At 40.2% G+C, this 14,780-nt stretch overlaps 1 protein-coding gene and 2 long non-coding RNA genes across 4 annotated transcripts in view; 2 read left to right on the top strand and 1 right to left on the bottom strand.

Annotated features, from left to right (window-relative positions):
- Window positions 1-14,691, bottom strand: part of TGFA (transforming growth factor alpha) — a 107,866-nt gene extending 93,175 nt beyond the window's left edge. For both annotated transcript variants that reach the window (XM_082356434.1, XM_082356435.1), the window contains exon 1: window positions 14,401-14,691. In XM_082356434.1, coding sequence (XP_082212560.1) covers window positions 14,401-14,470 — 70 coding nt within the window. In that variant the 5' untranslated portion in view covers window positions 14,471-14,691. The remainder of the gene's footprint in view (window positions 1-14,400) is intronic.
- LOC309611685 overlaps window positions 1-14,780 on the top strand; it is a 732,894-nt gene that overhangs the window by 389,554 nt on the left and 328,560 nt on the right. The window lies entirely within an intron of this gene.
- LOC309611686 overlaps window positions 13,953-14,780 on the top strand; it is a 38,808-nt gene continuing 37,980 nt past the window's right edge. The window contains exon 1 of the long non-coding RNA XR_014234674.1: window positions 13,953-14,038. This is a non-coding gene — a long non-coding RNA (uncharacterized lncRNA). The remainder of the gene's footprint in view (window positions 14,039-14,780) is intronic.

Here is a 14,780-nt window from a genome sequence, read left to right as displayed (position 1 = left end):
TCCAAATGCCTCTGTTATTACTGTTAGGAGAAAAATGTCCTGCCATTTATGTGAAATCCAAAAAAAATCCAATTTAGTTGAAAGGACTTTTTATTTTTCTCTCTGTTCCACAGTAGGGGAAAGGGGCACTTCACAAGAAAGTAAATCAATATTACATAGTGAGTTGATGTTTTCCTAAGTGTAAATCTCTAACTCTCAAGTGATTCACTGGGGCATAAGCAATCCATTCACCGAAACCTTCTACAACCTACAGAGGGTTCAAAATAAGAACTGATTTGAAAGGATGGCTTCAATCAATGAAGGTCCCACTACCTTGATCCTAACAGAGCACTATCCAGGAACCTGGAGTAATGCCTTTTATATATTTTTCTCTCTCCACAAGGAAAGTTAAAATAGAGTTCTGCTTAACGAAGGAAGAAAGCTCTCCTCGTTCGCAGGTAGTAATGGAAGTTTTGCATTAACTAGAGGTACCGCATGTAGATAAAGGATTTACTAGTGATGATCTTCAGGCACTGGGAGACCCTGAATCATTAAAGAATGATGAAATTACATAACAATTTTTAAACTGTATGCACCTAACAATAAAACATCAAAATACATGAGGCAAAAATGAACAGAACTACAAGGAGAAATAGATGAAACCACAATTACAGCTGAAGATTTCAACACCCCTCTTTCAGAAATGGACAAATCCAGCAGGCAGAAAATAAGAACATAGTTGAACTCAACGACACCATCAAGCAACTGGATATAATGGACATCTATAGACTCCTTCACCCAACGACAGCAGAATATGCATTCTTCTCAAGTTCACATGAACATTCACTGAGATAGACCACATTCTGGGCTATAAAACACACCTTGACACATTTAAAAGAATAGAAATCATACAATGTCTGCTCTCAGACAATAAAGGAGTTAAACTAGAAATTGATAACAGAAATATAGCCAGAAAATCCCCACATACTGGAGATTAAACAACACTTCTAAATAACACATGGGTCAAAGAAGAAATCTCAAGAGAAGTCAAAAAGTATTTTGAAGTAAATAAAAATGGAAACAACCCATCAGAATTTGTGGAATGCAGTGAAAGCAGGGTCTAGAGGGAAACTTATAGCACTGAATGAATATATTGGAAAAGAAGAAAGATCTAAAATCAATAATTAAGTTTTTACCTTAGGAAAACTTAGAAAAAGAAAGGCAAATTATATCCAAAGGAAGCAGAATGATGAAGTTATTCATTTTAGTTACTATTCTGCTCTAAGTATCTGAAAATTAGTCATCCACATGGGACAGTACTTCTCAAACTCTTCCATTAAAACTCCCAAAATGGCAAAGAGAAGGAACTCATACCCACTCCTCTAGAGTCTGGGGGCAAAGCCTGAAACTATTGAAGTGAAAAAAAAAAAAAAATCACAATTTATTTGAAGTCTTGTATCCGAAAAATTAATTTTGATATTTCAATCTTGCATTCTATTTGCTAATATATCTGAGTTTGTTTTAATATATAAAACAATGTTACGACTTTCCAGTGAAGTTCCTTTCTGATTCTTTAATTATTTCCTTTACTATATCCTGGGAGATGTGCCAGGTTTGGTCTGTGGCTCCAGGTATGCCATGGCAGACTCCACCGTCCTCCCATTTGAGAAGGCGACATGAAAAAGACAGTATCAGTTAACCAGAATGTCACATGGAGTGAGGACTGCAGGCCTGCCTCATGTCCCCCTACTCCTGCAAAGCACAAAGTTCCAGAAAAAATAGGAGGGCAGAGGCAGGTTCACCATGCCTTTCAGGACAGTGAGACTCACTACCCACCCAATGCCTGCCTACTTCTCAAGATTTTTCTGCCCCAACTTCCTGGGGCAATAACACATTCCCAGCCCCAAAGAATGGTTCATTACAGGGTGAGCCTCAGATTAATGGAACAGAACAGAAACTCCAAAAAGACTCGAGGACTCCTAAGAAAGTCTCAAGTGACAAAAGTGGGATTCGAAATCAGTGAGCAGAGAATAAATTATTCAACAAATGGTGTTTGAGGAACCGGATCATTTCGACAAAAAGGCAAGTTAGATTTTTATCTCACATCTTACACCAAAATGCATTCCCAAAGAAGTGAAATTTAAATCCAAAAAGTAACAACATAAAAGTACAAGGGGAAATGAGAGATCAGAGAGTCATGGCAAATCCCTTCCTACCATGAGACAAAAGTAGAAATCACAAAGAAATAATGAACAGATTTTAAGTTCTTAAAAGTTAAAAACAAAAACAAAACCATACTTCTCTAAACCCAAACATACACACACGTAAATTTAAATGGCAAAATGACAAAATAAAGAAAATATTTAATATATCTTTTATAAAACTGTTTACAAATCAATGAGAAGATAATTCACCCACCCAAAACGTGACCTGAGGACAGAACTGGGTAAGTCCCAAGAAAAGAAATTCAAATACTCAAACATGAAAAAGCATTCAATTGTAGCAAACTTTGGTTTTGGCCAAAGAAACACAAATTAAAACAAGGAGATACCATTTTGCCAACATGATTAGCAAAGTCTAGAAAATGATAATATTCATCCTAGGCAAGTTTGCTGATAAACAGGCAGTCACACACAGGACAGAAGTATAAATTTGTCTACCTTTTGTGGAAGGCAGATTGTCAAAACATACTGAGAGGTGAAAAAGTGTGTACCTTTTGACCTAGTAATCCATTTCTGGGGATTTGACCATAGAAAATAATTCAAAGATGCTGGTAACGTTTAGCTGTAAACATTTTTATTTCAGGTTTGAATATTTAAAAGTTTGAAACAACCTACATCTCTATCAATAAGGGGTGGATAAATGAATAATGACAGAGCTGTGTAACGGAATGCGTTAGTCATTAAGAATAGATCGATAGATACATTTGTATCTTTGCCACAGAAATATTTTCTCCATACACTGTAAGTGAAAAGCAGATTTCAAAATACCAAATGCCATTTTTGAAGGAAAAAGAGTGAATATACAAATATATCCATAACCACACACAGAAGCGGATCTGGTAAGATCCCTGACAGTTCAACCTCGTCAGCGGATGTCTCCGATGAGCTGAATGTGTGGGTGTTTTCTAGATACTTTTGTTTGTAGATTCTGATTTCTATTTCACTGTGGAAAAAGAATGATTAGGATTTAGCGAGGCTGGCAGACAAGGAGGGTACCCTGAGTGGCCCACATGGGAGGTGGCGACCAGAGGGTGTGTGTTCTGGTAACGCTAAGTGGCCCGCACTGGGGCCAGCACAAAAGATGTGTTTGTTTGGTGTTTTTTTTTTTTTTTTGGTGGGGGGGACATGGGAATCTTTGATGAGGTTTAGGGAGAGACCAGATCCAGAAGGATTCCCCATCAATGTGATCTATGAGTTTACCTCACCTCCCTAAAAAAATGCTCAGGCCCCGGGCTTGCTTTCATTCTACTTCAGGGACCTATGAATCATCCCCTGAAACTCTAATTATAACACCCAAGGTCTGCTATGTGCAAAAACATCTGTCATTGTGCAAATGTGCTAGCAGGGAGTGTGTACGGCATGCAGACCGGCCTGTTGATGTGCTCCTTCAGTGCAAAAGTGGTAACCCAGAAACCAGTCCAAGGTGAGAAGTGCCCAAGCCCAGAGCTTCCAGCGGAGCTCAGTGACAAATAAAGTGACCAGGTTATGTCCCTCAGCAGCTCACATGCCAATTCCTCAAAGCCACCGTGGCGGTGAAAGTTACAAGTCTTATGTGCTTTCTTTCAACCGAGAAAAGTATCCTAAGTTTGTGTTTTCCCTGTTGCCAAGGCCTGGCAGAGGGAGGGGAGCAGAGTGTGTAATTGCAAACCGCTCATTTATCAGCTTTGGCTGCTTTTGTGTCACCACTTTACGTGGACCATTTAGCCAGTTAATCTCCCGTACCTCTTGGAAGCACAGTAGTTACAGACAGTGCCTCAGCCCTGGAAAGAGATGACGAAAGAGCCAGCAAGGTATATCTATTCTCTAAGCACCCAGGAGAATTGTCTACTAATCTCATTCAAGCTCAGATTAAAGGCCTAAAATCCAAGAGGAAGATGTGGTCTCTTTGTCAGAACCCAACATTTTTTTACCTCGAAGTACTGATCTTAAAAATAAATGAAAAAAATAAACAAAAAGCAAATGAGCAAACAACAGAAATGTCCCATTTGCTCCAAACACTACAGTAACATCTAATGGACACAATAGTGTATCTGGAGGCTTTTACACTTTTGAAAGCTTAAGAAACCATCAGGAAGCTACTTGGCAGCCTCTGCTAGAAATCACAGTGCCATGCATTATCCAAATCAGAAATGGCATTATTACAACAACTTTGGCACATGCATTTATGCAAATAAACCATCAAATATGAAGCTCTGACTTGAGTTTGGTTGATGATTAAAAAGAAGTTTTTCTTCAAAATATCATTATCAAGAAAAACAAATTAAAAATATTTTTTTATTTGGGGGGGGCCTAAGTGTTTACTTTGTTTCATATTTGGTAAAGTCATATTAACTGAGGTTGCAGGTGCGAAAGAAAAATTTTTAATTAAAAGGAGATCATTTATAAATCTGTGCTAAAGCTTTAGAAATCTGAATTGAATAGACTGTGAGGAAAATAAATAATTACCAAAAACACCTCAAGAAGTAGAAAACTTGAACTGATCACTAAAAAGGGACCAAGCTCAGAAGTTTCATAAGCAATTTCTTTCAAGCTTACACAGAACCATTTGATTTCCATGATATTTCAGCTACTCCAGAGCGTAAAACAGATGGAACATTTTAATATTTATTTTAGAAAGCTGACATAACACTGCTATCAAAACCTAAAAAAGAAAAAAGGCCCCAAATACTTCAGAACAGATAAAATCTAGCAGTAGATACAGAGAATAATACCACACAACCAAGAAGGTTCATTCCAGGAATTTAAGAATGGCTTTAATTTGAGTCAATAAACATCCTCAAAACGTTTGGAAAAACAACAACACATTATCTCCCCTGCTTTAAAAAACAAAGCAAAATACCAAATCTTTTAGTAAGTTATGAAGAGAAGTATATTTTACTAACATGATAAAGTTTATATGCATATATATACATATACAAATATATAGTCACATATATATGCATATTATATATAAATAACTGAAAAGTCAGCCTCTTATGTGACTTAGTTAAATGCTACAAACATTAGCAGTACATCAAGAAAAAAACAAGGATATCTACTGCCTTTAAAAAAATGTTGTTCTTAAAGTTCTAGTCAGCATGATAAGAAAAAGTAATGCGATGGAAATAAAAAAGGAAACAGGCAAACTTATCACTATTCAAAATTACATAATCATCTACGTAAGAAACCTGAATCAACTGAAAGACTATTAAAATTAACAAAACCCATTACAAAATACAGTTGATCCTTGAACAACAGGAGTTTGAACTGTGTGGGTCCATTTATATGTGAATTTTTTTTTGATAGTAAATACTACACTACTACATGAGCCGGGTAACTGAGTCTGCCCATGGGGAACCTTGGAAATGGAGAAACCAGTGATGTGAGGGCCGACCATAAAAAAGGTGTGTTTTTGGAGGGTTGGCCCCCTAACCTTGTGTTGTTCAGAGGTCAACTGTAAATACAATTTTTAAAAAGCTTTTAGATAGAGAAATGCAAATCAAAACTACAATGAGGTATCACCTCACACCAGTCAGAATGGCCATCATCAAAAAATCTACAAACAATAAATACTGGAGAGGGTGTGGAGAAAAGGGAACCCTCCTGCACTGTTGGTGGGACTGTAAACTGATACAGCCACTATGGAGAACAGTATGGAGGTTCCTTAAAAAACTAAAAATAGAACTACCATACGACCCAGCAATCCCACTCCTGGGCATATACCCTGAGAAAACCATAATTCAAAAAGAGTCATGTACCAAAATGTTCATTGCAGCTCTGTTTACAATAGCCAGGACATGGAAGCAACCTAAGTGTCCATCATCGGATGAATGGATAAAGAAGATGTGGCACATATATACAATGGAATATTACTCAGCCATAAAAAGAAATGAAATGGAGGTGTTTGTAGTGAGGTGGATGGAGTTAGAGTCTGTCATACAGAGTGAAGTAAGTCAGAAAGAGAAAAACAAATACCGTATGCTAACACATATATATGGAATCTAAGGAAAAAAAAAAAAAAAGGTCATGAAGAACCTAGTGGCAAGACGGGAATAAAGACACAGACCTACCAGAGAATGGACTTGAGGATATGGGGAGGGGGAGGGGTAAAATGTGACAGGGTGAGAGAGTGGCATGGACATATATACACTTACCAAATGTAAAACAGATAGCTAGTGGAAAGCAGCCGCATAGCACAGGGAGATCAGCTCGGTGCTTTGTGACCACATAGAGGGGTGGGATAGGGAGGGTGGGAGGGAGGGAGATGCAAGAGGGAAGAGATATGGGAACATATATATATGTATAACTGATTCACTCTGTTATAAAGCAGAAACTAACACACCATTGTAAAGCAATTATACTCCAATAAAGATGTTTAAAAAAAAAAAAAAAGTCATGTATCACAATGTTCATTGCAGCTCTATTTACAGTAGCCAGGACATGGAAGCAACCTAAGTGTCCATCAACAGATGAATGGATAAAGAAGATGTGGCACATATATACAATGGAATATTACTCAGCCATAAAAAGAAATGAAATTGAGTTATTTGTAGTGAGGTGGATGGACCTAGAGTCTGTCATACAGAGTGAAGTAAGTCAGAAAGAGAAAAATACCGTATGCTAACACATATATATGGAATCTAAAAAAAAAAAAAACAAATGGTTATGAATAACCTAGGGGCAGAACGGAAATAGAGACGCAGACCTATTAGAGAATGGACTTGAGGACACAGGGAGGGGGAAGGGTAAGCTGGGACAAAGTGAGAGAGTGTCATGGACATATATACACTACTAAATGTAAAATTGATAGCAAGTGGGAAGCAGCCGCATAGCACAGGGAGATCAGCTTGGTGCTTTGTGACCACCTAGAGGGGTGGGATAGGGAGGGTGGGAGGGAGGAAGACGCAAGAGGGAGGGGATATGGGGATATATGTATATGTATAGCTGATTCACTTTGTTATAAAGCAGAAACTAACACACCATTGTAAAGCAATTATACTCCAATAAAGATGTTAAAATAAATAAATAAATAAACAAATAAATAATTTTTTTAAAAAGCTTTTAGATATCAATAACCAATTAGAATACAAAGCAGCGGAAAAGGTCTCACCCACTAGAATACAAGATCCATGAGAACAGGGATCAGTCTTGGCTGATTCCCTAGCACCTAGAAGCAGTTGCAGCACAGAATAGGTGCTCAATAAATATTTCTAGACTACCTCAATGAACAAGTTCACAACAAGGGCAAAAATACAAAATAAAAGAACCAAACTGAAATCCCACAAACAGATTCAAGTACTTAGAAGAATTTAGCATATGATAAAAAATGGAATTTCAAACCACAGTAGGAAGGATAGATTATTCCACAAATGACAATTGAGAATATTAACTGGTTGGCTGTTTTAAAAAAAATGAAACATGAGTTGTATTGATACCTCACACCATACATTAGAATAAATTACAGGTAGGTTAGTTCAATATAATGAGACCACTAAAGAATTAGAAGAAAAAAATAAGTAAATATTTGCCCTCAACTTAGGATAGGGAAGGTTTTCCTAATTATACAAGCAAAGGTAGAAAGCTTAAGGGGAAAGATTTATAGTTTCTGTTACATAAAAACAAAAACCTTAGGCATGTCAAAAATATCATAAAGAAAACAGTAAAAGACAAACAATAAATGAACACTTGCCCAGTATTAACAACCTTTTTACATAAAGTGTGTTATAAAGTTCTAAGAAAAGGATGATCCATCAATAAGAAGAAATTTTGAAAAGGTTAAGATGCAAATAACAAGATGACAAATGACCCACAAACGTACTCACGCTAACAAATATTAAACACGAAATTGGGCTAAGATTTTTTTTCTCCAATCAACTTGGTAAATGTTAAAACTAACTTCTGGTTATAGAAGAGTCTAGAAAGTGAGCATTCATATACTGCTGGTGGGAGAAAAAGCCAATTTCTAGAAACTTATCCTAAATAATCAAAGATGAGCCAAACATTTATGTACAAGAATGTCTGTTGTGTCATTTATGCTCCTTGACTTTAGCATTATAAATTTAATATATGCTTGTTATAAAAAACTAATCAATTCAAACCATGGTCCGATACTATACATCTGGTTCTAGAACCTGCCTTTTTGATTTTAATATTTCATAAAAACCTTTATTCTTTTAAATAGATACATAATAAATAATTGTATTCATACATAAAAATATCTTATGTAAGGAATCTGCTTAAAAAACTATAACAGTGTGGTACTGGCAACCTTTTTTACTGGCAACTTGTTTACGATTATAAACAAGTCAACAATCATCACCCTTTACATTTTTCTTCACACTTCTGGGCAAGTATTTTTGTAGCATATATATCAAAAAGTGAAACTGATGACTCAAATTATACCCACGTAAAATTGATAGCTATTGTCACTCTGACTTCCAAGAAAAGTTGTATCAATTTATATTCCCAACAACAGTGTGTGGATTATTCATAACAGGGAGAAATAAGAAAAATCTATATGTCCAAAGGGCTTCAAAATTATAGTAAACATAATCAAGGGATTATTTCCCAGCCACTAAGAATGATGTTATGGATGAATGTTAAATGATATAAAAATGTTTATCATGAAAGATTGTTAAGTTACAAAAATAAGTTAAACAGTGTGAGCCTCTTGGAAGTCATACAAGTTTTTAAAGAATATCTACTGACCTATACATTCATCCATCAGGCTGTGCAATGGAATGTTAATCATAGTTATCTTTGGGTGGTGGAATTACAGGCCATTAAAATAACTTTTCTCTTATGCTTTCCTGAATTTTCTATGTTCTAGAGAAAAAAAAATGTTTTTGCAATCAAAAACAAATCATAATCTATTTTTAAAAAACAATAAAACACTATCTGAAAACTGGCTGTATAGAAGAATTTATATGCAACCACTCTTGATTATCATAATGAAGAGTTTTTCAGGATAAACATTACCTACCCAGCCAAGTGTTTGCCAACTGAGTCCACACTTGGAGTACTCAGTATGCAGCACCCCAAGGAGTCATCAAGTGCTCACTGGTCTCCCCTGAAGGTCGGCCTGTGCTCAGGGTGCCAAAGGCAAAGATGAAGACCAAGGGGCTCTGCCCTCAAGGAGCCCTCAAACTAGAAGGGAAGAGGGGGCAAGCACCAGCCAATGTTAGTTGAAGGTAGGACATGGAGGGGTCAGGACACGCTGTTGAGGTTCCCAGCCAGAAAAGTTAACACATTCAAAAATTACAACCAAAAGAGGAAAGGCAATAGCAGGCTGGAGTTATACAAAGTTATACAAGCTTGTTATACAAGGGAGTTATGTGTCAAATCTCTCCTAGAGGAAGCCCTAACCATCTGCAAGTACTTGAGAAGTGTAAACCCTAAGGTGGGGAAAACTAAAAGCTTTTCAAGATAAGAGGACAGCAGAATATTAAGGACAATAGTACTGGGCATATAATACACTAGACTAGGGAAGTGAAAGAAAATTTTGTTTCCTCTGACTTAAAAGAAATAAAAATACTAGCAAATACATAAAATTCCATTTCAAGAAACTTCCTACTTTTTCTAAGCCCAGGTAACAACTATTCAAGTCATATTTAATACAACTAATTCATAGTGCTTCAAAAGAATTTACCCAGATTTTTAGAGATGGTCTAAAGGGAATGTGCCTTGTGCTTAAAATGAAGAGCTCCTAAGAGATGGTTCTGGTAGCCTAGATTTCTGGCTTTCCTGATTCTACGAAAGATTTTTATACTTGACATTTCACAGGAAAGAAGAAAAAAAGCAAAACAAAAGTCACCATAAAAGTGCCCCAATCCTCTATCTATACGCAATCTAATACATACTAGCTTGAGCACAGAATTAAGTTCATACTTTAGAATGAGGGGATGAAAAATATTTGAAATGACAGTAAAACAAGTCAATTTTTGGTGATCCACAAAAAAGAAAGCATGACATGATTAGCTTTGGTCAGCTTGAGTTTAATAACATGGGATCATTACATTTTCCATAGGTAAAGTACAAGAACACTTAGAACAGGTAAGAGTTCTCAGCACGACTTCTAACTCTGCTCTGGTAAACAAGACAGGCCGTAGAAGTGCCTTTAATAATGCTCATAAACCCACGGCGGCATTTAAAACATCAAACGTGCTTTAGACAAAATGCAACTCATTAAGCTAGAAGCTTCCCTAACAGCGCCGACTGTAGAGCGGTGGGTCTCAAAGTGTCCCTTTACTCTCCTCCCTACCAGCAGCACAAGCCACACTGGGGAACTCTTTACACATGCAAACTCTCCCACCTCCTGCCCAGCCATCTGGTTTACCAAGCTCTCCAAGTGGTTGTAATTTGCGGGTACTGTTGTGGAAGACACTACAGAGGTTGTGAGTGTGAAACCAGGCACAAGATGCCCAATTCCGTGTGTCAGGCCAGTTCCATTTTGTTTGACCCAACCTCCACTTCCCATCCCCTGTCCCTTTTAGTGGGCAGCCCAAAGACCAGGGCTTTGTTCAAAACATACTTTCAAAAGGCCTTTAGAGATAGGTCTAATGGAAAAACCATCTATTTTTTTTTTATATGTTACCACAGGAACGTGAAGCATCATCTACTCCTATAAGAAAGGTCTCCTTTGCAGGGGACACTGAGTATTTACAGAAAGATCACTTTATCCTAGGAAACCAGATTTTGGAAAAGTAAATACAGGAAACTCAGCCTCTAAGCCTTCCATATACACCTTTACAGCCCTTGTTCAAAGTGAACTTTCCCTAATTACAGCTGCCCAACAAGGAAAACATGTGTCCTGGGCAAACCTCCACTGTTCACTCTGAAAGACATCATTACCATGTAATGGAGAAGAGAACTGTCTTACTTCATGCCCCCTGCTGGTCCCTCAGCCCCGAATCCACAGGGAAGCTGACCTGTTTCCTCTCTACCCATCCTTCATGGCATTTCGTGTCCTAGGACATCCTTCTTTAGCCTACATTTAGTCCTAATTCTGGAAGCTGCCATAAAAATAATAATGCTTTTTTCTGGATGATCAGACCCATTATAAAATCAATGTCGTTTTGTGTGTAGTGTTAAAGTTTATTTTTATTTATTTTTAAAGTTTATAAATAGCTTCCATATTTACCATCTCATTTTATTCTCATAACAACCTGTGAGGTGGGTAGTTTTACTATTCTTACTTTATAAATAAGAAAACTGGAATACAGTGCTGACTTCGATAAACAACTGACCACTGAACAGTAAGGAGGAAATACAAATGTTCTGCATCAAAAACTAAAGAATTCACAAGGTCCAAAAGAACTCCCAAACTTTCTTGAAGTTGTCATCTGCCAAATGATATTCGCTAAAATCTCTGACTAGGTTTTTAGTTTAGGTGGTATTTTCTGTCTTAGGAAGGGTGGGGAGATGGAAAATGAGATAAGTAAGACAAACTCTCAGTTGCAGAATGGACATAACCTGCAATGATACCTGGAATGCTATGAGGTTCAAAGTGATGACGATGATTGATTAAACTCTTACTATGTGCTAGGCACCATTCTAGGTTCATTAATTATACTCAATGATCCTATTAATATCACCATTCTACAGATGAGGAAAACAAGGCACAAGGAAGCTAAGTAACTCGCCCAAGATTACACATCTTGCTCCCTTGACACAGGGAGGACCTGGGACTGGAGAAGCCAAGCCCCAGTGAGGTTTGCTCCGCCAACAACAGAAACCTGACACGGGAGCGCAGCCGCCACAGGAACCTAGATTATGCTCCCAATGTTGCCATTTAAGTAACAGTCTCCACATTCTCTTGGCCAAAACATCAATCAAGTAATCAGAAGAATCAGCTGAGACTCCTAACAGTTCCTTCTCAGACTGTTCCCATGGAGGTGGGGAAGGAGGGGAAAGATCCCGGTTTTCTAGATCTTGATCACTGATGGAACACAGGCTGATTTGCCTGGAACTGCCTTCAACTAATTTATGAAAAATTAGAGAGGAAAGCAGCTCTGCAGGAAATGTGCAGAATAAAGATGCACATGGCACTGACAGGTATCTAGTAATCTAGCAGAAAGTGAGGTGGGAGGCAGAAGCGGTAGTCAATGTACAGAACGACATTGACTTTTCTTGGCCACGTTCAATGGCTTTTTTTTTTTTTTTTAAAGCAATATAAATAAAAAGGAATCCTCACTGGTGTAAGTTCCTCCTGCCTGCTTTCCCCCTACTTTTTTCAACTGCTCATAGTTTGGAACTGTATGAGCCAGCTTTCACATACTGATCAATCTTTGCAAATTTATACATCTTTTTCTTAAGGAAGGAAACAAAGATCAAGTTGAACTCAGGCAAAAGAGAAAAATTCCATGATGAATGAATGCAGTCTTCATGGGCAAGTATAGTATGATGGGGGGGGGCAGGGGCAACTTTACAAAGCTTCCTCAAATTTGCTTACCTTCATTGTTTCTTGCCTGTGATTTTCACTGAATAACCTAAGACCGCCTTGAGATCCTGACAGTCCAAAAGAAAACCCGATTAAAGCAATCTCCAGGGTATTCCACCCATCTCGACTCGAGGAAAAGTCCCAAACCTGGGAGATGGGACTACAGTGACCACAGTTAGGTGACTTTTAATATCCACATTCCTTCCACACTCTCGTAATTCTGGCCCAACTACCTACTAGCTGTGGGACCATGGGCTTCACTTTCCTCCTCCATAAAATGGGGATGATAATACCTTCTTCATCAGGTTGGTGTGAAAATTAAAGGAGTTAATATATGCATAGCACTTAGAACAGTGCCTGGTACAGAGTAAGTGCTCAAAGAGTGTTAGCTATTATTATTATTACTATTAGCATTTGCAAAAAACATTACATAGGGACCCAAATACAGGAGGCTTCTACTGTATTGGTAATGTTCTACTGCTTTTTAAAAAAATCTAAAATTAGAACCATCAATACAAAAATATAAAAAGGTCTTGGGAAAAGAAAAAAAAAAAAGCCACTCAGAGTCATGCCACCTGTTGGTGAGTTTCAGGTGAGGGTACACCTCGGAGCAGCTGTGGAATCCCGTTCCACGGCTGCTCTGTATTTCCCTTACATGATGCCTCCACTTCTGCTGCGGTTCTTAATCAGCATCAGCGTTTCATGGGCAGGATTACGGGCGGGTCCGTGAACCCCCTGAAACTGTACACGGAACTGGGTGGGGCTGCGGCTCTGGGCATTTTGCAGGGAGGGGTTCTATAGCTTTTCTCACGCTCTAATAAATGATCTTGTAGGGAGCAACTTGCTTTACAGGGTTAAACGCAGGAGATAGCGACTGAACAATTCATTTCACGGAAGCTGCGGCAGCAACCAGGACACCTGGCCTGTCAATCTGCTATCTCAACACAAGAGAGACCCGGCGCCGCGAGGGTCAAGAGCCGGCCGGGCAGTGACCTTCACCGTCGAAAATCTCACCGGCTCCCCAGACCCGACCCCGGTTTGTCGGGTTTAACTTCCCCTCCCTTCCCCCATCCCTCGTTCTCTTCCAAGAACAAACTCAAAGGAAATCAGCAGCGCTTCGTCTAGGGTTTCACTCCTGTCCTCAGCTGACACTTAAACCACTTCTCCAGGGTAAGTTAATTAAAAGAACAATTAATCCGCACAAAATCCAAAACCCACCCCCAAAGCTCGAGAACTCTCAAAGTTAGAAGACTGAGGCGCCGCTGCTGATGGTGAACATCTGCCGGTCGCTGGGGCTCACGGGTAGGCGGCGGGTACGAAAGGGAAGCAGCCAAGGTCCGGCCGGAGGGTCGGACGCTGGCCACCCTCTGCGAGTCTACGCGCTACCGACGCCGGTGAAGAAGGGCTTGGAGGCAGCCAGGTAAGCAAGTAGGTGTGGGCAAGCGTACGAGCACACAGAGAAGGCGGATTAAAGTTCAAGCCCGTTCACCCACCGCTCCCCCTTCCCCGGCGGGTGTTCTCACGCACGGCCCGGCGGCCACTTACCGGGGAAAGCCTGAGCGCTCGACGGTCCCCCTCTTCGGAATAGGCTCCCCCAATTGCTAGTAAGCCCAAGTGACTCCCCTTGCCTCCCAGCCTTCAAGCCTCGAAAAGCATTCGCCGCCCTCTCCTCTCCTAGGCGGGCGCAGAACACCCCCGGGAGAGAGAAGTGGAGGGGACAGGGGAAAGCGGGGTGTCGCGGAGGGCAGGTGCCACCGGGCGCGCAGCAGGCAGCGTACGTACCCAGCACGAAGAGGGCGAGCTGTCCAGCCGAGGTAACCATCTTACGGGCGGCGGGCGGCAGGCGCTCCATCCTCCTGCCCTACCTGAGGTGCCCGAGTGGCGAAGCGGCGCCGCGGTGCGGGGGAAAAAGGCGCCGGCGAGGCAGGGCCAGCCCCCGGCGCGGGCGGGCGGAGGGAGGACCGCGCGCCTCTGCTGGCACTCGCCCCGCCGCGCCGCCGGCCGGGCGGAAATGGGAAGGCGGTTACCGTCACCTCCGCCACTCGCCTACCGGGCCCGGCGGACCACCTTCGCGCCCCGGTGGGGGGACCCCTCTAGGGGCACGGGGGTGGGGGTGGAGCGGGGGTGGGGGTGGAGCAGGGGCGGGGACACTGCGCGCACCG

The sequence above is a fragment of the Balaenoptera borealis genome, assembly GCF_965194805.1.
Source record: "Balaenoptera borealis genome assembly, chromosome: 15".
NCBI lineage: Eukaryota > Metazoa > Chordata > Mammalia > Artiodactyla > Balaenopteridae > Balaenoptera > Balaenoptera borealis.
The sequence above is the reverse complement of the archived record's forward strand: the minus strand, read 5'-3'. Positions and strand labels throughout refer to the sequence as shown.